General features: G+C 39.6%; 1 protein-coding gene across 1 annotated transcript in view; it reads right to left on the reverse strand.

Annotated features, from left to right (window-relative positions):
* SATB2 (SATB homeobox 2) overlaps positions 1–23,531 on the reverse strand; it is a 129,921-nt gene that overhangs the window by 60,810 nt on the left and 45,580 nt on the right. The window contains exons 4-6 of the mRNA XM_074910507.1: positions 11,797–11,923; positions 9,538–9,661; positions 4,627–4,729 (exon numbers count right to left, since the gene is read on the reverse strand). Of these exons, the coding sequence (XP_074766608.1) occupies positions 4,627–4,729; positions 9,538–9,661; positions 11,797–11,923 (354 nt within the window). The remainder of the gene's footprint in view (positions 1–4,626; positions 4,730–9,537; positions 9,662–11,796; positions 11,924–23,531) is intronic.

Consider the following 23,531-nt stretch of genomic DNA (forward strand, 5'->3'; position numbering starts at 1 on the left):
TTAAACTGAAAAGCCTCATCATTCCACAAAAACTTTAAGACAGCCACAGTCTCAAAACTCACATCCACAGAAAGCTGTATTTTGACAGCCACTGATGGCAGGAGCAAAGATGAAATGTTCTTAATATGCAGACAAAGAAAATATGTCTTTTTATTTTTAAGTTCACAATGTATTTATTTCTCCCCTCTGCCTTCCTAACTTCCTCCCACCAAGCTAAGTTGTGTCATCAGGCAAAAAGAAAAAATTCACACCAGTTAAGAGCTTCAGTTGTGAAAGAATTCTGATACAGTGATAGTCCTTCTGATAAAAATAGAAAGCATGACACTTGGAAGTGAAATATCTATTGAGAAATAAAGCTAAAAAATATCTGAAATGCTACAAAGCCAAAACACTGGGCAATGAATAGGTAACAGGTACAAGTTTGATCCCTTGACAATGATCTGAGTTGCATGGCAAAGTTCTGAAATACTTCTCTCCATACATATATATTTATATACACATATACAGTTACTTGCAAAGTGGTGTTTTAATGTCTGTAACTATTCGTTAATCAAATTAAGAACCAATGTAAATCTTTTAAACAATTATTCAAATCCTGGATTCCAACAACATTGAATACCTTCTCCCAGGGGCTCCAGCAAGTTCAGCATCTAGAGAAACCGGACGACCAGTTCTCAGATTGACAGGAGCATCCCCATGACAGGAGAAAAACAGTTTAAGAACCACTGGCCTAAGCCACTGATGTACAGTTGTCATCAATTAATATGTAACTTTTTATTAAAAGGGGGGAATTCTGATTCTTAAGTGGGTTTAAACCACTTAAACCCCATCATGTACACACAACTGTGTACTAAAATGCCTTACATCCCTCAAAAACAAGAAAAATAAAAAAGCAAATAAAAAGTTGAAAGGCTTCACATAGTAATATTAAATTTGTTCATGGTGCGTATTCTGAACAAAATTACAATACAAACTAGATAGCTTAATTACCAACCCCAAATGATTACAGATGTCCACAAGGGGAAGAGAAAGTTCACAGAGCTGTAAGCTTTCTGTTTCCCAACCACTGTACATTTTCCGTTAGAACTGTGTTAATATAAGCTCTACTTCAAATATATACGTGTATCCCAAGGACACTGGAAAGAGTGGACATCCTGTTATAAACTCACTCGTGTCCTCACACATATCCCAAGTGGTAGGCTTAGAGCCAGGAGACAAAAAGCCTCCATCCTCACACCAACCAGTTCCCGAATCTGTCTGTATACTAACTACCGTGCCGCTGAGTAAACTGTGAATGTCTTAAAACCTTAAGGGGCTGGGGTGGGGTGGGAGAAAAAAATTCAAGCAGAATTTTATTCTAGCATCATCTTGACACAAGGCAAAATTACCATGCTGAGCTGAACTAACTGAAAACTTTTTTTAAATTACAAGCATAAATAGTTTAGCTGTCTCTTCGGTGAGTTCAACAGAATGCACACTGAGAATGTTTACTTGAGATTTCATACAATTCCATTTGTGTACAACTTTTACATCTGTTGCTAATGAGATCAAATTATTGATTGTTCACTTTCTTATATTTATTTAAACATTAACTATACACTCAGCAACCTGATGCTTTTTTTTTTTTTCCAGAGAACTTTTTATTTTTGCCTGGCTTCAGTTGTAATTACTTTGATCTTCTAGAGTGTATAATTATTTTACTGTTTATTTATTTCTATGAGAAAGGAAAAAAGTTTGACCTAGGAGATCTATATGTGGCAATTTGTAACAGAATCACATAGCTTATGTTTAGGAAATCATGGTTTTGATTAAGAAGCAACCATTTAGTTCCCACTGTTTTATTAAAACAGACATTAGCAGATAATAGGAAACACATTTAACACTGTAGGCTGCATTTAGTTTGTAACGTCAATAAAGTTATTTTGAAGCCCCTTCCTATTTTGCATTTACCACAGCTCATGTGAATTGTTTTATGCTTTTACTTTCTAATAACCAGTTCTAGAGTCACACATGGATATGGGTGCTGGTCCCAAAGACTCTAAATTGTAGTTTTACCCAGTCTATCAGGATTAGAACCCAAAAAATGAACTGCTGCATCATCCATCCACCTTCATGGAAAATCCAAGTCCTTTTTTTGAATTATCATTAAAGGAGTATGTGATGACTGAAGCATATAACTCAAGTCACTGATTTTGCATACTAACTGGGCTGTCCTGTAGGAATATGTGGCTACTGAAAAGAAACAAAATGTCATGAAAAGAGATATGATGAGAAATTCAAACCACCCAAAGAAGTGCAGAAGTCTTCCTGTTTCCATGGGGTTTAGATTACTGCTCTGAAGCTGCATGGCTGTTTATTCTCCATGCACCACTGTACCTGCCATAGACTCTTTGTTTTCTCTCCCACTCATATGGTTGATGAATCAACACTACTTGAACTGCTTTATAGCAGCTTGTGTTTACTTCACACATACCTTAACCTTCCTTTTTCTCCTCCTACTAACACACACATACACTTCCAAACAGCAACGACTGGCTGCGTCTCTTTGAATAGCACAGATACAGAGTTATCTGGCAAACTCTTCAGGTTTGGATCCTTGACCTCTTGATTGAGGTCTCATTCTGCTTTTACTGCACTTAACAATTTAACTGTGCACTTACTAAGTAAAAAAAGTAAGAGCTTAAAGAATTCAGTGCTCTAAGAATGGAAGAAAGTGGAAGACAACAGTGTGTTAGAAACACTCAGAAGCTGTAGTGGCATCTCTACAGTTAAGAACACTACAGTTAAGGGCTTCCAGTGCCTCTGCAACTGGCACCCTTGCCCAGTTTGGAAAAAAAGAAGAAAAAAAAAAGCCCATCTCTGTTCTCCTGGAATGGCAAGTAAAAGCGAATGGTGATGACCTTGGAGCTGTTTGATTCCTTCGATTGTTTTTTAACCAAGAGGATATGTTAGAGCACTTCGAATAAAATTCTTTTATAAAGAGACACCATTTAGAGAAAAGAAACACTTCTGAGTCACACAATGGCAATTTAGAGAGAGAAGAAACTATCCAGTTTATTTGGCATGCGGGTAACCATGTACTAAAATGTCCAATCAACATCTTTACTTCAAGCCTAAATCATTTTAGTAGGTGAAAAGCAATACCTCCATTTCCTCATCTGCACTGTTACCCCACTTCTGCCTGAACAACCTAGGCACAAATAATGTTACCATAAAACATTCTTTTTTTTTTTTCCCTCTGGTAAAAATCTAATCACTGTACAGCCCAGGCCTGAGCATCTTACAGGTATGCTCTGCACAAGCCAGACATGCAGAGGAAAACCAGACGCCTCGGAACTTATTCTGATATTTATGCAATTTCGTTTCATGTGTTCCTAACTCAAGCAGCAGACTCTTTATGGTATTATTATGCAGATTTTTAGTCTGTCCTATGAAAACTAAACAAGCAACCTTTCATAGCTCAAGTATGCCAGCCTTTTAAGAAAAAAAGACAGCAGACTCTTTTTGAAAGATGTTAATCTTCATGAGACTAAAAGTACAATGGCTTCTCAAGAAGGACAGGACATTACACTACTTCTGCATAATGCTTGTGAGTCTTGTTATGATCTGCCTGGCTACTGACAGGATCAGAGACAGAAACAACAAAAATAGCCTGTCTCTTCTTTCAGACAATGAATCTTCCCTTCAGGGGTGTAACAGAGAGAAAAACTACGCAAAAACCTATCACAGGGTAAAGCTAATCTTAAAGGCTGGTGGACATTTGGGTAGAGAGGAGCAAATTGGTATTGTGGAAAAGCTTTTGACTGTCCCCAAACTCCTGCTCAAAGCACATGTGTGTTTTAAAACAAAAAACCTACCAAAACAAATGGTCCAGTACACATACAAGTCCCTTCCCAAAGGAAAGGATGAATAAAAGAACAATCTACACAAGACATCACTTCATGTACTATTAGAAGGTGATCAGACATTTCAGTGGTGAGAGTGGGTTGAACTTATGTAGAATAATTTTATTGCCTCAGGCATTCATTGCTAACCAACTAATGCAATTTCATTGTAGAAAAAATACAAACAATGGGCTGTTTTCATCTTAACTTCAGTGGGTGCAGAACCTTGTTATTTAGCAACATCTCCTAACAGTCAGGTATTAAATCCTCTACTGGTATCCAGATTCCACATGAGAAAACATGCAGGAACGCCAGCCAGTACACTTTGCAGTATTGAAAACAGAGAGTAAGGGCACATGTAACTTAAAAAGACAGATTTTTAGCTTTCATGATTAAAATGCAACTAAGGTAATCTAAATAGCAATTTAAATTAAATCCTGAGATACTAGAACTTTTTTTTTTTTCCCAAAAACATTTTAGCTTAATTCAAAACACAGCTGATCTTTCAACACAGCTAAATGGGATATTTTAAGCATATTTTAAGTGGCCTGTGTTTTCATGCCAGCCTTGTTTGTAAAGTATCAGATTTAATTTCAAATGTGCTGTGACTCTGCCCTCTTTGTAGACAAATTCACTAATATTATTATAGCTTATTACCACTTTTACTTAAAGCAAGTAATCTCAAACTGTCAGCAGAAGTTCAAGAACTTGGAAAATCACAAAAAAAAAATAATCTATTTACCTTTAATCTTCTTGTACTTTTTGTACCATCTCCCAAACTCCTGGCACTTGGTTGCTGACACATTGGCATAGTATGTGCTATTTACAATGGATGATATCATACTCTGGAAGTACAGAAAGAAAGACAAAAACTGTTTTAAAATATCTTGCACAATTGGAAATCCTTTCCAGGGAAGGTGAATGACATGAGAGTACACAATGATCATCCATTTGTGACTTTACAACCAAAAGTAGTGTCTGAGGAGTAGAAAAAATTGGTTTTATTCTCCATTGTATATTCCCATCCGTAATTAAAATTACAAAATAATTATTATTTTGCATAATAATGTAAAAAATACGTAGTACAAACCTAGACCGAGACCTGCCGCTCAAGCTGAGGGGGCAGTTCTACTTTTCTTTGTACTTATGATATTACAATATCTAAACTTTAGTTGCATAAAAATAGGCAGTGTCGTGCTGGGGAACACATGCTCACTGCACTCGGGTGAGAACAAGCATGATTTAGGAACCAGATCCTAAAGGTAAGATTAGATGCTCCAGCATGCATAATCCAAATAATGCTTTTCAGATGTCTCTGTTCTGCTTCCAAATGCAGCAAGACCACAGAGCCAAGAATCAGAGAACATCCGTGCTACTTGCTGAAGAACAATAGTTAGGCAAATAAGTTAAATTAATATAATTTATAGAAACGTGTGATTAGCCCTTGTGTGAAAAATCACCAAAAGCAAAATTAAGTGGCATGCGGAGCAAAGGGAACTACACATACTACAATACAGAACAGCCAAAACCCACAGAAAATCCCAACAACCTGAGTATCACTTGCTTCACCACCACTCTTGTCTATTCTTTGCAAATTCCCTATAAGCATCTCCTAGTAGAAGCCAACTGAAGCAGAGAGATGCAGACTGGTTTTGCAGCACCCGATACCCATAAAAATCGTACTTTGTATCTCGGATACTTCTGCTGGTAGGGTGGGAAACAGCCTTGTTACTGGTAGTTCCTCCTTTCTATTTTTTTTCCCTCCCTCCATTCTATAGAGAAGGCATCTTTTTAACAACACTTCACTTTCCTTTTCCCCCCTCTGAACTCTTCCAGGGTCAAATTTCCCAGCACGGGTACATTTCCAGTAAGGAAATGCAATATAACGCCACCACTAACACATGGGAGCCAATGCACCTTCCCCAGAAATCACATTTTCCTTATGCCCTCCTTCCTCACTTACGTCAAAGCTCAGAAAAAGCCCTGGCACACTGCATGACCTTTCTGCACAGAGATGTGAGAGCGAGGATGATCTCTCAGCTCGAACAAGCTATTTACCGTAGCCTCAAGCTCCGGCCCACCGGCTTCTGCAGGCTCTTGTGCAAAATGGGATCTTGGCCATCTCTGGAAAGCTACAAGGCTTACACATTGGCTTACTCAATTTTAACAATGCTTTGAAAACAAAAACATCCCCTCCCTCTTCCAGATTTATCCAGCCTTCTATCCAATTCACTGCAGTATCACAGGACTCCAGCTGTTCCTGAACGCTTGAGTTTTGGGGATTTAAAAAATGTGAGCAAAACTGAGAAAATTAAGGTAACTGGGTGATGCAGATTAGTTTCAGTCTTCAACAGGTAATTCCACTTTCAGTATAAAGGCTCTTCTGCATTTTCACTTTAACTTTTCCAGTCAGAGGCTGCTACGGTGCACTGCAGTAGAGTCTAAAGGCTATGAAGTAAGAGCCTTTTTAAGCAGCAGCTTCAATTTCTAAAACTGACATTCAATTTTCTAATTAAAATCAATATTTTGAGACATAAACCTAGCATTGTGGCAGTCAGCAGCAATTTCCTCCCCATAAATTCTCCCTTGCTCTAAGTCATTTTAACAAGCAATAGTATTCTGAATGCCTAACACAGAGATAGCCTCTGCTGAGGAATGATTTTGAACAAAGTTGAGCTAAGTTGGGGTTTTTTCAGTGTCACTTTAGTTAAATTTACAGTTACTAAGGAAGGGTGGGGAAATTGTTTAGCTCTGCCTACATAACAATTTCGGTTTTCCCTTTTTGTCTTTCCATCCACCAAATCCTCTAGCAAATCGACATTCCTGAAATTGTAGAACTATTAAATATCACCGAATATATTAAGCTATTAATCTTTATTTGAGAAAGCAAAGCTTAAACTAAATAGTAAATCAACCATTGGTGAAAAATCCCAGGACAGGTTCTCTTCAAGTGCTTGACAGTAGAGCAAGGGAAAGAACCATAACAACTTTCAAACTACATATTCTCACTATTAAATGTAAAGGAACCTTAGGGGTATTTCTGCTATGAATCTTCATGAGTCTGCATAAAGGAAATATCCATTCAGAAGAGAGTGGCATAAAACCCCCACTGATTAACTGCAAAATTCTAAATAATGCATATTATTCCTGGGAAAATCCTTAAAGAATGAATAGATTATATGAAGTAGCAGATACATTCGGTATGTGTGTGGCCATGATAGCTACGTGCAGTGAAAACTGCTTAGACCAGGAGCTAAGAAATATCCACACAAAGAAAATCCAGTGCAATAAGTTCAAGGAGAAAAATATGGGATGTGCTCACATCCCAAGAAATCTTGCTCCAGCAAAAAGACAAAACACATGGTCAGCGCTGAAATGAGTTACACAATATACAGGGAAGACAGAGGTCTCTATGCAAAGGTGGAAATGCTGAAATAATTGGATTTCTTTCTGCCACACACACTCCCTCCACCTACCCTCCTTCCCCCCAACTTGGTTAACTGGGATTTATTTGTTTGATCAGGAGCCGTATGCTAAGGGTAGCTGAGCTGCAGCCACATAATACACCTAGCAGAAAAAAACAGAACAATTTTAAATCAAAGTGAATGATTACATTTCCCATTAGTGGCAATCAGAATCCCCATCTGGGCTGAATGGAGAGCTTGGGCACCGAGAACCAGAGATGGAGCACCGTCACCGGCGGGAGCAAGAGCTCCCCGCGCTGCCCCTCTCCACTTCTGTACTTGAGGCACTGTGAACACATTAATAAACAGCAGCATTTACTCTGCAGTTGGACTCCTAAGAGACCACTCTGCAATTTGCTGCTGTCAATAATATATTAACCACAAGGGGGTTGTAATGACATTTCACATTTGGCACGATATTTTTTTAAAACTGATTTGGGAGAAGGAATTGTATTAGAGGCATATTCAGATGATGGTAATAGACAGCTCTTATACAACCTTCCATCTTACCTTCTGCATTTGGTGAGCCAAAACAAAAGAGACTGAAACTTTTTATGGCAATAATAATAAAAATAATAATATAAGCTGCATTCTTGCAGTCCCAGTTCAAGGGTTAATCACTGCTCAAGGTCACTTACAGCTGTGCTTAAAAGTGAGCAAGCTGAATTTTCTACAGAAGGATCTCCTTTTAGTTTTGTCCACTAAATAAACACTGGGGCAAGGATTTTTGCTGCTTACAGTTCTGCCATCAGTAATTTTGTAAATGTATTTCAGACTGAGGATGTAGAAGGAAGAAACCAACTGCAGCATTTCCACCTGGTAGGCTTTGAAACTTAAGTGGGAGGAAAAAGACCCAGACAACAAATGAGTTCTGCATATAAAATGATGCATAGTTTAGTTACACTGGATATTGAAGAAGACTGGGCAGAGACAACCATATGCTGCAATCATCATTAGCTGACCAGATTCCACAGATAACTCTATTTAAAGAAATTACACTTAAACTGTGTGAAAAGAAAAATACTTTCGTATTCAATGCACTTACACTTCTGTGCATATCTAGAGTCACTGCTATTCCTTTAGTAAATAAGGCAAGTTACATAGCTTTTCCTTGCACAACCTTCTCATTCCTGCTAGTTCTGCAGACCCCACATGGCTAAGAAAGACAAGAAACGTGATTCCTACCAATTGCAAAGACCTACATTCTGCTCTGTATCTCACCTCTACGCTTTCCCTGGAGTTGTAATCATAACAAAGTGAGTCAAATTTGTGGTGGTTATACATAGAAAGAATTCTCTTAGTTCACGGAGGCATCTGATCATGCATTGCAGGATGAACGTATAGTGCAGTGCACAACAGGCAACTACAGGAGAAAAAAATGTTGGATACAGGCTAGCAAAGCAACAGATTTTTAGCAAGCAGGGCTTACTGATGTTTTGAATTTTTAACAATGCAATCAACAGATTAACCTATGATTCTAATTAAGTTCTTAGAAGGCAATACATTTCTCACTCCTAGCAAAGTTACTTGGTCTGGATGCTCAAGTGTTTTTCTCTTCTGTTTTTCTGAGAGGCAAGGAGGACTCAGTCATGAAAATTTTATAAATGTCTCCTTATGACAATCTGAAGTACAAATAGAGCTCACGATATCTGTAGGAACCTGTATCTTAGACATGACATCACAGACGTTTATAAAGGAGTCATGAAGAATGAGGCTGAGTTTCTGTTCTTTTTTTAACATAATTACATGTATATTTTTTGTTGCTGTCTCCTAGAAATTGGGGCACAACTGTTAAAACAGCATATTTCTCATCATAGTTGAAGGCTGATGAGAGCTACCTATGGGTTAGTGGGGGAGGGACGCCTCTGCAAGTGGGAAGAAGCCACTCAAATCTTGCATTTGAGGATCATTAGTCCTATTGCAAAAGGTTCACATAAAGATCTAAATAAAGAATTTACATTTCTTTGAACAGCAGGATAAAACTCAACCAATTCATTCATAATTTCCACCTGGCAACCCACTAAGGAAACATGGTATAAAGATACTCTTTTTCATATTAATTAGAATTTCTCCTTTGTAAAGAAAACAAGAAATTGATTTGGTATTTATGGAATCGTTTAGTGTAAGCCTTTTACTGAGCTTTAGATCTTGTAAATCTGGATTTCCCTAAGTCTGTTAAAAACACTGACCTGTGAGAGAGGGCATTCTTTGGCTAATGTGCTCTGATTCATCTCTTTGAGCAGTTCCTTTAAGGCATTGCGAACTGTGGCGTGGTTCCACTGCTCTGCTGGCAAGTCTTCCAACTTTGAACAACTGTTAAAACAGAAAGAAAAAGTAGATAGAAACATCACCTTCACAGATGCTTACTCTTTGCATACAAGTGCTACAGATCTTTAAGCAGTGTGCACAACCTTGGAGTTTCCTGCTTAGCCAGCCCATCAAGGTCCTTCTCCCATCTTTCCCCTCCCCACCAAGCCTGACTCACAGAAGACATGTAGTTCAACAAAAAGAATGACAGGACACGGTAGGAATAGCAGCCAATCCTACTATGGTATTACAAGCATGCTTAACCATTCCCTCTGGGGACTGGTGGAGAGCAAAGAAACTGTGTAAAGCAAGCCCCAGAAATGGCTGGATAAAGCTGTCCTGTCCAAACAGAGAAAGATACTCCTGCTGGGATAGAAAAATAAACATATATGCCACACTGCCACTAACAAAATCCCTAAACACTAAGGGCCCTCATTATGTGGAGGCAAGCCTTTGAAAAATGAATTTTATTTTATACAGGTTCCTATACTGCCCTCACTGCTGATATATCCAAGCGCCTTTTGGAAACACATTAAGCCATATGCCCAACATGTGTCACATGTAGTTCATTCTCACTTTCATTCTACAAGAATTGCATATGTAGTGAAGCTTTTGTCTTTGTGTGACTTGTGCCTCTTTTAGTTTAATAAGCTTATGGCCTGTGTCTACATACATGGGCACAGACCTGAGAAACACATCAGAAAGGTGGGAGAAGCTTGTTGTTGCCATTCATGCCTGAGAGACTTCAACCTCTGAGGCGGCTCTGTCTTCTGCCTACACAGCCTGGCTTTGCCCTCACTATTGAAAGTTCAGTTGTGCTTGAGGAGTTCAAGTAGTCAATGACCATCTTCATCTCAAACTCACGGACTATCTTTTATTTACATGGCATCCAGGCATTCAAGAACTTTGAAGATAAAGAATGAGACCTTGATCTTGGGTTGATACCCTCCAATAATACAGACGTGACATTAGGCTACATGGACTCCTGGTAGCTCGTACTTCTGAGGAAGTGAGTTACTGTACTACAGTTTTATAGCAGCTACAGGCTCTAGATGCTATTTTATAACTGTGCTGCAGAGATGCAGGCTAGCTGAGAAATTATAACAGTATATAAAACCACGGAAAGGCCCGTTAGTGGGGACAGGAATCCCCAGGCCCTATCAGAGACAGAATGGGAAAGAAATGTTGCTGTTTGGGAGGTTAACATCAGTGAAGCACCACTACTTCCAAATTCCAAACTGAACTGAACAGTTGAAGGGTATGTACCTGCCACCAAAGCACACACACACACATGTCCCAATGGACCCCTCTTCTGTTCAAGGCGAGCTTCAAAGAATTGTGGGCAAACTATTTCAGACTGTCTGTTATTTTTGTCTCTTTCCTCTGACGTGTCCTGGCCATAGAGCTACAGCAGACTGTGCAATGTAGGCTTACCAGCAGGTCTAGATTATGCCATACACTGCCAGGGACCTGACGCAACTCCTTATGCAGACATCAGTAACTATTTGAGGACTCTTTTGAAGTCCGATAGAGAAAGGAGAAAAAGTGGAAGGGAGGGAATGGAGGGCAAGTAAGGGTAAAAGTGTCAGGAGCTTTTGCTTTGCTAATCAGAACTAGCATTCGGGGAAGGAAAATATTTTCCAAAAGCCAAATGGAGCTGCAGTAACACAACCCTTCCTAATCTTCTTGCCTTTTTACTGGGGAGACCACTGGAGAAAAAAAGGAAAGTCAGAAAGTCCCCTCCTCCCCACCTCAGCAACTGTCAGGAGAAGAGCTGGATTCTCACAATGCAGCCTCTGGAAAAAGGCAAGGAGTTTACTTTTTTGATACAGTGAGACCTTAAGAATCCACTAAATTAGGGATTGTGGAAAGGTCTGCCTTTTAAGATCCTGTATCTTTACTTGACTGAGTTTCTGCCCCTTCCCTCTCTGCTACCATACTGCTACTTCAAAAAACATACAAAATCAGTTGGAACATGCATCAAAAAGCCAGGTGACCCACCCCTCTATTCTTTTTTTTTTTTTTTTTCATCAAAAAAAACAGAAATTAATGAAGACAGGATGAGCTAATCTCTGTAGTAACGCTGTAATCGACAGAGCAGCTCAGAGAATAGACAAGGACAGATGTTCAGAAACACCCACCTTTGTAATTGGATTTTCAATGTCACAACATGATAGACATCTTGTAGCATGTCGGCTACTGTCGCATCTGGTGCATCGGTCACATAACTGAGAGGGAGGGGATTCCACCTCCCAAGTTTGATTATTCCTGAAAAGAAAAAAAAAATCATACTTTATATTTTATTAGTGATTTACTAAACCCTTTGATAAGCTTGTTTGTTCATGAGATTCAAGATCTGCCTTGAGATTTATTGCAGTCTTGTTCAAAAAGATGTGTTGAACTGACTGCTGAAGCAAACAATGGAGAAGAGCAGGAAAAGATTTTAAATTCTTAGCAGAGAGTTGCTGACATGTTCCTGGCTCTTAAATTACTTGAAGGAAGCACAGGAGGCTTCCTCCCTTCACATCTCTCATCATCCCACTAAAGCCTAGTTCTCTAAGTTAGAACAAGCTTTAAATACCCTATAGTCCTGATTTTTTAGTCTACAAAACCCTTCAGTAAATAAACGCATTGGTTTTGACTTGAACGGGAAAATTCCTATGTGTGGGCTTTCAGCACACAGTTACAATCTAAGCACGGTACAATTCCCAGTGTGGATGGAGGGCACTGGAAACTCACCAAGCAGGAAGAGTTCACTCCCTGCTACAAGAAGCACTAGGCAGACGGTTGCTTTTCTTTGTGAAAAAAACAACTGCAAGCTGCTGACCGCAGATCCAAAATAGCATTTTGGGGGCGGGGGAGAATGCTGTAAGTTCTATTTCTACTTCTGTTCATTCTTTAATAGGGATCATCACCTCTTCTGGATGAGCTTGTCACAAAGACTGTAAACTTGGATGGTAAACCATTTGGTGTAGAGGTATTATTTCTGTTTAGACAATTTCAGAGGGCCCACCCACACCAAAAACAATGACTAATGCCCAAGAATGACTTCCAGGAAGACGCCAAACAAAGATAGCCACAGTGCCATCTTATATGACAGCAAAGCAGTTTGGCCTGCACTATCACAACTACTGCTCTTATTCCTTCCTCCACCATGTTTCCATTGCCCCACTTTTCTACCCACATAATTTTTCTTAGCACAGCCCTACAAGACACCAACCACCTTTTCTCCCATTTAAACTGATGCCTTTTGAGGTTTGATTATATACTTGATCTTCAGAAAGACCATCTGTAACCTCTACTGCCAGAAATACACTAATACATGAGAAAACTACTTCCTCAGTGATAACAGGAGCTCCAAGAACCCTCCTTAGGTATCTGGAAGGATGCTGTGATGCCAAGAAACTTCAACCCTCTCCTACTCCCAGTTCTTCACCAGCTCTGGACCTAATCAAACTGAAATAAGTGGCAAAGACCTTTTATCCTGATCTCCCAAACACGATCATAAAATAAATACCACCTCTGAAACGGTGAAACAAAGCTTCTTGCACAGACAATAACAGAACACAATGCTTATGAGCCCATGAAATACCTGCTATGGAATATTTTTTTCCTCATTCCTACACAGGTTGAAAAGGAAATAATTTTAGTAGAACTCCTTTTTGGTAGCACTTAGATCTTTACATTTACCATTGACGTATTTCTTTGCAAGCTATTCTATCACCACATACTGAAAGAAGCTCTAAGTGACCTAGTTCATCCTCAGTGGCACAAAATTTCACTATAACATGCTGGTACAGATGGGCTAATATTTCAAGAGCAGATTAGAAAGCTTTTTGCAAGGGGAGATCTTGTCCAAAAGAAACAAAAAGTTAGTAAGTGTTGCTTGATATCCAATGCCTGAAAATGGGACATAAACAGAACAAAAACATTTAAATGATGCACTGTTTCAGTATTAAGATTTAACAATCTGGTGCTGAATATGCTGCAGTATAAATAGTGCCTGGACTCAGATCCAGTAGAGTAACACACAGCACTCATTCACAGCACCGTATGTCTCCAGTGCTGGCTCCTTGAGTCATATTCCACTTGCCAAGAAAAGCTGTTTTTCTTAAGGGGATAGTTTACTTAATGTTATCTCTGGTGACAACAAGAAATGCATATAGTACAGCATATATTAGTCATGAAATGAGCATCAAGGGTCCACTGAGTGAAATACATGCTGGGAAAACACAGTTTAGCTGCTGACTTCCTTCACCCCCTTCTGCTATATAATAATTTAAAGCAAAATCACCTAAAAATCCAGAAATCTATACCAGCTTCACAGTACACTTGGCTTCCTATGTTTAACCACGCCAAGTTTTCATGTAATTGAAAAAATAAGCATCATATGTGCCCCATAAGTCCCATCTAAATTGGTAATATTTTACAAGAGGCTTTATTTTTCATTCAATTAAGGAAAGCACTCAGAGAGCACACCATCTGCAACTGCTCGGGCCTGGCAATGCTGATGAGAGACAAAGAGATGGTCGGGGGTCACTCAAGGTACCAAAGGTGTCCCCAGACTAAAAAAGTTTAAGGAGAAAAACCACAGTGCAGCCAGAGTGCACCATGGGAAATACTATGCAAATTGCTTTACAGGAAATGTCTGCTACTACTGGAAGTTAGGTTAAATTTTTTTTTTAATCCTCCTCTACAACTGGAGAGGAAATTGTTTTGGCTGGATTTAGACAAACACAGGTGTTACCATAATGCTCAGTGCCTCTGCACGTTAACACCTGCTGCGAGTCCTTTACTCTGTGTTACAGCACTGCTGATGTACGCTATTTTTTCAGCCGGTGTGATATGACGTGTGAAATTTTTTTTTCCAGAGCCCATTAAGTTGGTCCAAATGATAGCCAGAAGCCATGGTTTCCATCCAGCTCCTCAGCAGACTTCACAGGTGGTTTATTTCATGGCACCAACACTGTACTTAAGGCAAATCTTGAGCTGCATTTGGGAAGATGATGCCAGCTTGTTGAGCAAACGTATTCTCTCCATGCTAGAAGACATCTCTGAATGACTTCTCAGGAAAATCTGAGTGGACCAAAATCTTGCCCCTAAAAAGGTCCCTTCTCATCTAGGACTGGGTGTTTCTCGTGTAACAGCAACCCCAAGATGAGAACAGCCTGGTAGCAAGGGCTCACTACCACCTACACATTTTTTATCATCCTGCTCATTGACTCCAAATGGTACAGCTCAGGCCTTTAAAGAAAACGCTTTATCTGGCCTGGCTGAGCTTTTATCCTGCCATAACTGAGACTTGGGAGTGGGGACTGGAACGAGCAAAGGTTACTGTGATATTAATGAATATACTACTGCTCCAGGAATATCACACCTCTGTCAGCTCCAGACCTTCTCCAAATTATGTAAGCAGCATATCAGACTGCGCAAGAAATCCAAAAGCACATCTTTCATGAGTTCTTCTGTTAATGAGTCTGGTTCACTTTCCAGTATCAATGATCCTTTGGGACTCTTTTCCTGGAAGAGTTCTTTGAAGGGAAAGTTCAACAGATTTCAAAGCTTGCACACACTCAATAAATGGATGCACACTAGAACAGCTCTCAAGAACTCATCTAGAAATGGCTGAATGCAGCAAAGGCCAGTTAAGTCAATTAAAGACAATAAAGGACCAAACAGTTTTCTCAAAAGAATTTTTTTTTTTTTCCCAAATGTATTTTAGAAGAGATTCTGTTGGGTTTTGAAAGGCATGTCCTTCTACAGACAGGTTTTTATTAGTTTAAGCTTCAGCTTCATCAAGATGCAGATAGGGAAAAAAGAGTAACCTAGTTTAAAATTTGCATAACTCCCTTTAACCCCAAGAATGCTAGAACACACAAGCAACAAACTTCTGTGAGCTCGCGTGTCAGGTTCATACATAACAACCATTGCAATTCACTGCTGTCATTGCATTTAGGCCAATGATGTGCCACCCTGCCAGAGTGCTTTCAATTTAGTCTCATTTAAAATGCAGCCTCTTTGGAGAAGAAAGTGATAACTACACAAGTCAGAGCAGAACAATACGTTGAACAGAAGGCTTGACAGCTACCTCATGGCTGACCTCTATACCTAGGAGAAACTGTCACAGGATCTTTGTGACCTTTATTTTACCGTATCACGCGAAAGAGTGATGCATCCACAGCACTGGGACTATTCCTGGAACTCCACCCTAATGAGATGTGAACTGAACGGATGCAAGGTTGGGGCTAAAGCAGACTTCTAGAATAACTATGTTAATCAGGAGTATAACAAAAGCAAAAGGCAAAAAGCTCCTTTCCTAGAAAAACACAACTAAACTGGCAAACCCTTTTCATAATTAAGTAGCTTATACTGTCCCAGAAAATTATCTACCTATATGGGATAGAAGTATCATTTGTCTTTGCAAACCAAAAGATAGCCATACAATACACTCATTATAAGAATGACACATCTGCAGTTTAGAATATATATATCATAGTCTAGCTAGAACACTTCTTGGTCATAAACAGAATGAGGTCTGGCTCCTGCATCTCCTTGTCACCTGCACAGTTTAACTTTTTATCTGGATAGTCCCATAGGAAGTACTGGGGCATCTCATGGACATTTTAATACATCACTACTGTAAGATCAAACTCTTAAAATGGGCCATTTTCCAAATTCCTTTTTGCAGCTAAACAAACAGGACCAGAACACACCTCATGCTTTGACTGGCTCCCTTCATGCACTATCCCCAGCTCTCACCATGGTTATACTCCTGATTTCACCTTTCAAAAATTATGAGCATATATTAAGTTACATCTGAAAGGGATACTTGTAGGTAGGTCACACAGGATTAATGCAATTTATTTTAAATGCTAATCTGCTAGGGTTAAAATTAAGTCACAGGATCAAAAGAAGGACATTTTGGAAGTTCTTACTAGCATCACCACCCCCACCTTAACACTGGAGACAGCTACAAAGCAAATCCTGAGTAATACTTGCCCAAATATGAGAGGGAAAAAGAAGAAATTCTGTGTTCTTTGGCTAAAGGGGAAAAAGAAGGATATCAGAGAATACCGATTCCTTAACAAATATTGTTACGAAAAGCATTTGTCAACACTATGCAAACTACTGGAATACCTGATGCACAACACCAAGAACTCTCATTTTCTACAGCATAAGCAAATTTAACCTGCTGAGACTCATATAGCATGAGGTATTAAAGCAGGTAACTGCTCTCCTTGCGGACTGACAGACACAGTCAGGCTGGAAACTGGAGAAGTGCAAAGCTTGTTTGTCACACTACGGCTCTGTGTTCATTCACATGTTGGAAGCTGTGGCAGGACAAGTTACAGCCAGCTCAGGCAAGAGCACCTGACTCTACAGTCAGACACAGCAAACACGGTGTTTATGTGAGCTTTAGAAAGGTTGAGGGTATAGGCAGTGTCCAACCCAGAATAAGATCTTCTGGGATATATTTATTCCTTCAAAATGTGTTGAGCAAACTTGAATCTGCAAAGTTATACCAGACCAGAGCCATGCCTCATGTGGCTGTGGCATTCCAGAGCTGTACTAGGTGTCCTAGCATTCACTCTCCTGCATCACAGGACCACAGCCTGAGAGTGGCCAGCTACAAACGCAGGGCTGGGTGAAGAACACAGCCCACATTTGCTGTGAGTTCATTCAAATAGTTTTGTTTGAACACCTCACTTTTTAACAGCAGCTCTTATCGACACAACAGAAACTGAGAAGAAACTGCAGATCAGTGTTAGCACCCAGACACTTCTGATTCCTTTTACAATTCCAAATGAAAGATCTCAGTGAAACACTCAATAAAACCCTGCTTCTGGGACCATCAAGCCATTTATCTATCAGCCATTACTGACAGGGCCCCCCTACAAGATGGGTAGGCTCTTGTGACGTTGATTGCATCTGTTTATCCTCTTCAGAGGCATCTTGTCCCTATGCTATAGCATGTAATTTTCCTTTGTTCAGCTGTGCTTTGTTACAGAAATTAAAACCTGCCTGTCCCATGTAATAAGTACATAGAATTATTTCTCCATAAATCAGTTTGCAGGAAATGACTACCCTGTGGTACATAATAACTCAGCCTGTGTTTCTAACCTGTACCCTGGCCGTAGTATATCATCAAACTGTAACAACATAAAGGCATAATTTGTAGTTATTGCTGTTAATCCAGCAAAGGGAATGACTTTTCAAGCAGAAAGGAGAAAAAAGCAACTGGAACAATTAAAAAAACCCCTTCTTATATTAATTTTTGTATAATATGATTGAGCTGCCTTTTCTAGCTCTTAGGGAAATTTTAAAAATATTATGCTGCCTTTGCCCATCATTATAAGGGTGCCTATATTATTCTACTGAATCTCAATCAGTGACATATTGGGGTAATAGATGGGAAAAATAATCAGCATAATCCTCCCCTGCACTTCTAAAGCGCCTTTCGTCAGAGGATCCCAAAGCACTTTAAAAACATTAATTAATTAAGCTTCGTAACATCCCTGTGAGGTAGACTGTATTATGCCAATTGACATATCGGTGATTTAGTGATTGAAAGCACACAATGAGCATAATCCTGTGTTTATGCCAATACAAAAGAATCCCCCTCCTTCCTCATTTCAGTCCACAATAAATAATTCAGTGAGAGAACAGGAATAAACTATGTGGTTACACTGTGATGTACACATCCACAAATCAACAGGAACACCCACACTCCCCGAATGACGAACACTCCACCCCAGCTCATGAGACTTGTGCAACTCCAGGGCTCTGCACAAAAGGGTGACCTTCACCCAAGGGGAAGGCACGGCCAAGCTACCCAAAGCTCTGGCAGCACAAAACCCCTTGTACTGCTGCAGTTGCTGGAGGTCTCTGCTATTGCTGTTTTAAAATACCGTCATAAACTATGTGTACCAACGGTGGTTTACAGAATGAAATTTTGTGGTGCAACAATGCATCTATGGGCTGGTCAATTTAAACGTGCTTATCTAGCCTTTCTGGTTTGTACATCTGTATCAATACACAGATTTTAATGTAGACTATGCATTTACATGATTATATATGATATTCATATGATTATATATTAAAATGTTTATAGAAAATGGATGTAACCATCAATAGAAAGACTGTTAGTGTTAGAAGATTTAATTGCTGAACTTCAGAGTACTTTCACAGATGAAAATCGCTTTGATATACGAACCTTGGTTTGAGTTTTTAATTTTTTGAATGCTAGTGTGGCCCATGCCTTTCCTCCAGCATGACTGTACTCAAGTATTTGACTTAAATAACATACACCAAACAGTTTGATGCCTTGTAATTCTACATATCGGGTTTACATTTTACTATAAAAAGATTGTGCTTCATGTAATAGATGCTGCTTCACATTTGGGAAACGTTATGTGAGGACCCTGACTTTTATTAGATTAATTTAATATAGGCACTAAGTTACTAGACTAAATTAATAAAGATCTTTAAAAAAAAAAAGGGGAGGGGGAAGAGAGAACAGAATGAACCCACAAATTAAATAACATTTTCTGGAGCTTGTTATTTTGGAAGTCTTTATTTAATTTTCCAACCCCCCATTCTGTTTGAAAAAACAGCCAATAATCGGTAAGGAAACAGACACCAAAAAAAAAAGGTTGATGTTATTTACTTCAGGGGATTATTTTTAAAACTGTTATATGGTAGAATATGAATACCACAAATAAATGGAAGGGTGAGGAAGCAAAGGAGGTACAAAATATTACAAAACCAAGTATTTTTAATGTTTTCTACATTACTTTTAAAACTATTACCTCCACTGAAGAAAGACACATCTAGCCCTGCATAACATCTTTCTTTTGTCATTTCTGGGATAAATCTGCACTTACGTTGGACAGCAAGAAATAATAGATGGATAAAGAGAGAGAAGTCCTCTTTATCTCTCTTTTGTCTGAGAGACAGAACCACTTCTCTAAGCATCAATTCCATGGCACGAAAACAAAGTCTTTCAGTCATGAAAACTCATGATAGAAAGGCTACTACATCTAGGATATTAAGCAGCTCTTAGCCGTTGCCTTTCATAACCCTGTCAGCCTGGAGCTCAGGACCCTTCACCAGGCTGTCCTCTCCCAAGAGGCACCATCACACCAGGGCTACTTTTCTCAGCAGTGTTAATCAGTTGCCCCAACACTCGTAGGGTTGCAGCACCCTCTCCTTTGCTAACATCATCCCCACGTAAAGCCCAAAGCATGATACTCTCCCCATTTTTGCATGAAATTACTGTCTTTTGGGCAATCTCTCCTATTATAGTAAGATCCTTCCCAGCTCAATCCTTGGAACACTTGAGCCTGCTCAGCTGCACAGGAGCAAAGGCTGTGCCTCCTCCTAGGGAGCAGTGGCAGCTCAATGCTTTTGAAATACAGACCAGGAGTGTCATAACTCAACCTATTCCCTGATCAAAGAGCTTCCTTAGCTGCTCCCATGCCTAGAGGTTTGCTTTGCCATCTTAAAACCACCGTTGTTCCTTTTCCTTTGGACAGCAGCTGCCTCTCTTTTTGTTCCAGGCTCCCTGGCAAAACACTGGCTGCTTCTCTGACATTCCCCAGCCTTGTACTGGGACCATGGCTCCTGTCTACAATTCAGTGCCTCCCAGAGAGCCAGCATAGGCAGATAGTGCTAGTGGGAACCTATAACATGCTTCTACCTCAGCCTTACAGGCTGAAAATTGGGGCTTTCGTGTATTTGCCTCAGTTGCTAAGAAACATGAATACTAGTGTACTTAACAGGTGGTGCTTTTCTCCACTGCATGTTTCTTTAACAGTCAGAAAAAATGCCTGTATCATCTCACCCCAAATTCTGGACTCTGTGACTGTATTTCCACCTCATGACCTATACGGGGATCCACATGAGTAAAAGGACCAGAACTTTACACAAGCATTTGCTTTCCAATCTTCGTTGTCAGCTTCCTGCCAGCCCAACACCACCGACACAACCTGCCTCACACCACCTCCAGCAAGGAGAAGGTGGCACCCGGGCAGGCAGCCCCGGTGGTCCCCACCCTACAGCCTTTCTTGGATTCTATATTGTGATGTTTTCAAATGGAGAAAAAAGGGAGAGGAAGGTGATGTTTTCTTTCTTTAGAGAAAAGCCTGTATCTGTTTTTAGAGAGATGCCAGTGCCCCAAAGTCCTTCAATTCACCCAGCTTCAATGCTTGCCTATAAGCTTTACACGGAAAGACAGTCCACTGAGCAGGAAAAAAGCACAATAACATGGCATTGCAACTGAATACATAAAACACATTTTAAAGGTTATAAAAGAGCATTGCTAATAGGACATTGTAGAGGCTAATAGGCTTAAAATTAAGCCTACGGACATTGTTTGGCCTTGTATGAATCTGAATATCCTGCCTACTCACAGTAACACAGCCACAGAGAGCACATAAAGTCTGGCTCAGACTGCAGACATACAGTAGCCAACTATCTTTGTGTTGAGTCAACTACAAGTAGATTTGAAAATTCATGGGTCTGAAGTCCAAAGAAAAATAAGGACACACAGCATGCTGTGCTGCACAAACAAACCCCTAAACTGAATGCAGATTCATATTCTGGCCTATGTAGTTTAACAGCTTAACCTCTTTAGTTTAAGATTTGTGTCTTTTGGGGTTTTCCTTATGCTGTATAAAGACTAGCAGAACATTTTTTCACTAAATTACTACTTTTGGCTTGCCTTATGTCTTTTCTTTCCTCCCACCAGACATTCAGTTCTTGACTTCCATGAAAAAAACCCAACATGAACAACTGAAAAACTAGTAGAACAGCATCTAACTAGCAGGATAGAAAAGCATGGATTGCTGAGGAAAGAGAGGGATTGAGGACTTTGCTGAAAACCCCAAACAATGACTGCTTCCACTAATCCAACATGTATGCAATATGTAAAGATACAGTTACTGTTATCTCTGCAATTTGACTCAGAATTCCTTTGCTCTCTGTAGTTGTGTTACTGTAAGAGCATATCCAGAGCTACACAAGACCAAACAATGTCCATAGGCTTGATCCTGGTATTTGTAATGACATTTAGTTAAGAACTAGATCTACAATGAAACAGTTAACAAAGGAGGTAAAACTTGTATTCTAGAATTTTAATATTAAAACATTATAAAGAAGCAAAAATATCTATACATAAACATACATGCACATACATATTTAAGTATATGCAATAGACCAAAGACTGAGGGTTTGTTGATCTTTAGGCTCAGGTCTTCCTCATGGTCTCCCTCTCACTCACCAATGGGTAAAAGGCAACAGGTCAAAACTTACCCTTTTGCTACAAATTGATCTACTAGAGAAAGACAGTTTACCGTACCTTTAAGGTTGCAATATTTCTTCTTAAAATCCATTTTAATAATCCTAGTCCCTAATTTGGGCACATTGAAATTCAGATACATTTAATTAATTTCCCTCATTGACACTCATTTCAGTTGATAACCTGATTCTCAGTTCCTCATCTCCCTCTTTTCTTCCCAGGAAGAGCAAAACAATTCTGCATTTTGACAAGTCTAAATAAAGATTTGCTGGTTACTGAACTATGCTATGTTTCCTATCAAGAGAAAACAAAAGAGAAAAAAAAAAAAGACTGTAGTTCACCACTAGAGGAGATGACTCAGAGCAAGCAGGAACTGTTACCAGACTCAGAAAAAACAGTTTTCCCTTGTACCGTTCATGAGCCCACATTATGCTGAGATGAACCCAGATTTGTTTTCTTAGCCCACATCTTCCTAGAACTGAACCTATTTTCTTACAGAGCCACCAGATCCTTTTTGGATCCTATCAGCATTTTCAACTTCACATTAGTCAGTTTGTGAACAAAAGACTGAAAGATAGAAGGACAAAAAGAACTATTTTTTAATTTGAATGATAAATTTCTGTGCACATGGCAAAGACTGGAAAGAGTTACTCACTTTTTGGATCTGGACATGTGTAGCACACACACGTCACACTTTGAAGCATTTCCAAAAGTTTACTGCTTCTTTACGTAGCAGCTAAGATTCTCGTGTAATCACAGCACATAGAAATTGTGGAGCTGCTATGAAGAAAATTAACTCTATCCTAGCCAAAACCAGTATGGGAGTTTAAGGGACTTAAAGTATGAAAGTTTAATTCACTGCAAGACTCAACAGTCTCAAGCATTGGTAGCACTGCAAACACCCTCATGAGATGGTGGAGAGCTCCAATACCTCCTGAGATCTGTCCTCCAGTTAGTAGCTCACAGTGCTTCACAATCCACCAAGCTGAAGGGCCACCAGCACTCTCAGGCCTCTTTGGGGTTTTTGGGGTTGGTTTGGGTTTTTTTTTTGGTGGCACTGCAGACACCTGAAGAGACAGACTATCACAGCAGCCCCAATGACAGGTCTTCTGGTGAAATAAAGAATTGTTTAATACCAACACTCCTGTACTAAACAAATTTCTGTACCAGAACCCTACTGACCTTCCCAAGCTCAGTGCTCTCACCACTTCTTTCTCCTTCCTAAACTGTATCTCCTGTTCAAATGCAAGCAGCTAAAAAATCCCCCACAGTGATATTTCAAGACAAAAAGGGAGGGAAGACTGTCATTTCTAATCATGTCCCAAAGCCCCAGGTGTCTCGGGCCCACATATGCACAGCTTCTACATGTGTACAAGCTGAAAAGGAAGCCAGAGGCCCATTCACAGTTCTAGGGAATATCATTAAAGAAAGATACACTGGGATAATGCCTTATTCAAAATATGATATCAATACTGGAAAACCTCTGGAATCTACTAAAGATGCCATTTCACCATAAGGTACATCCTATACTGCTGCCAGCATTCTCCTCTGTACCACAAATACACAGGAATTGACTGG

The sequence above is a fragment of the Athene noctua genome, chromosome 7, assembly GCF_965140245.1.
Source record: "Athene noctua chromosome 7, bAthNoc1.hap1.1, whole genome shotgun sequence".
Classification (NCBI taxonomy): domain Eukaryota; kingdom Metazoa; phylum Chordata; class Aves; order Strigiformes; family Strigidae; genus Athene; species Athene noctua.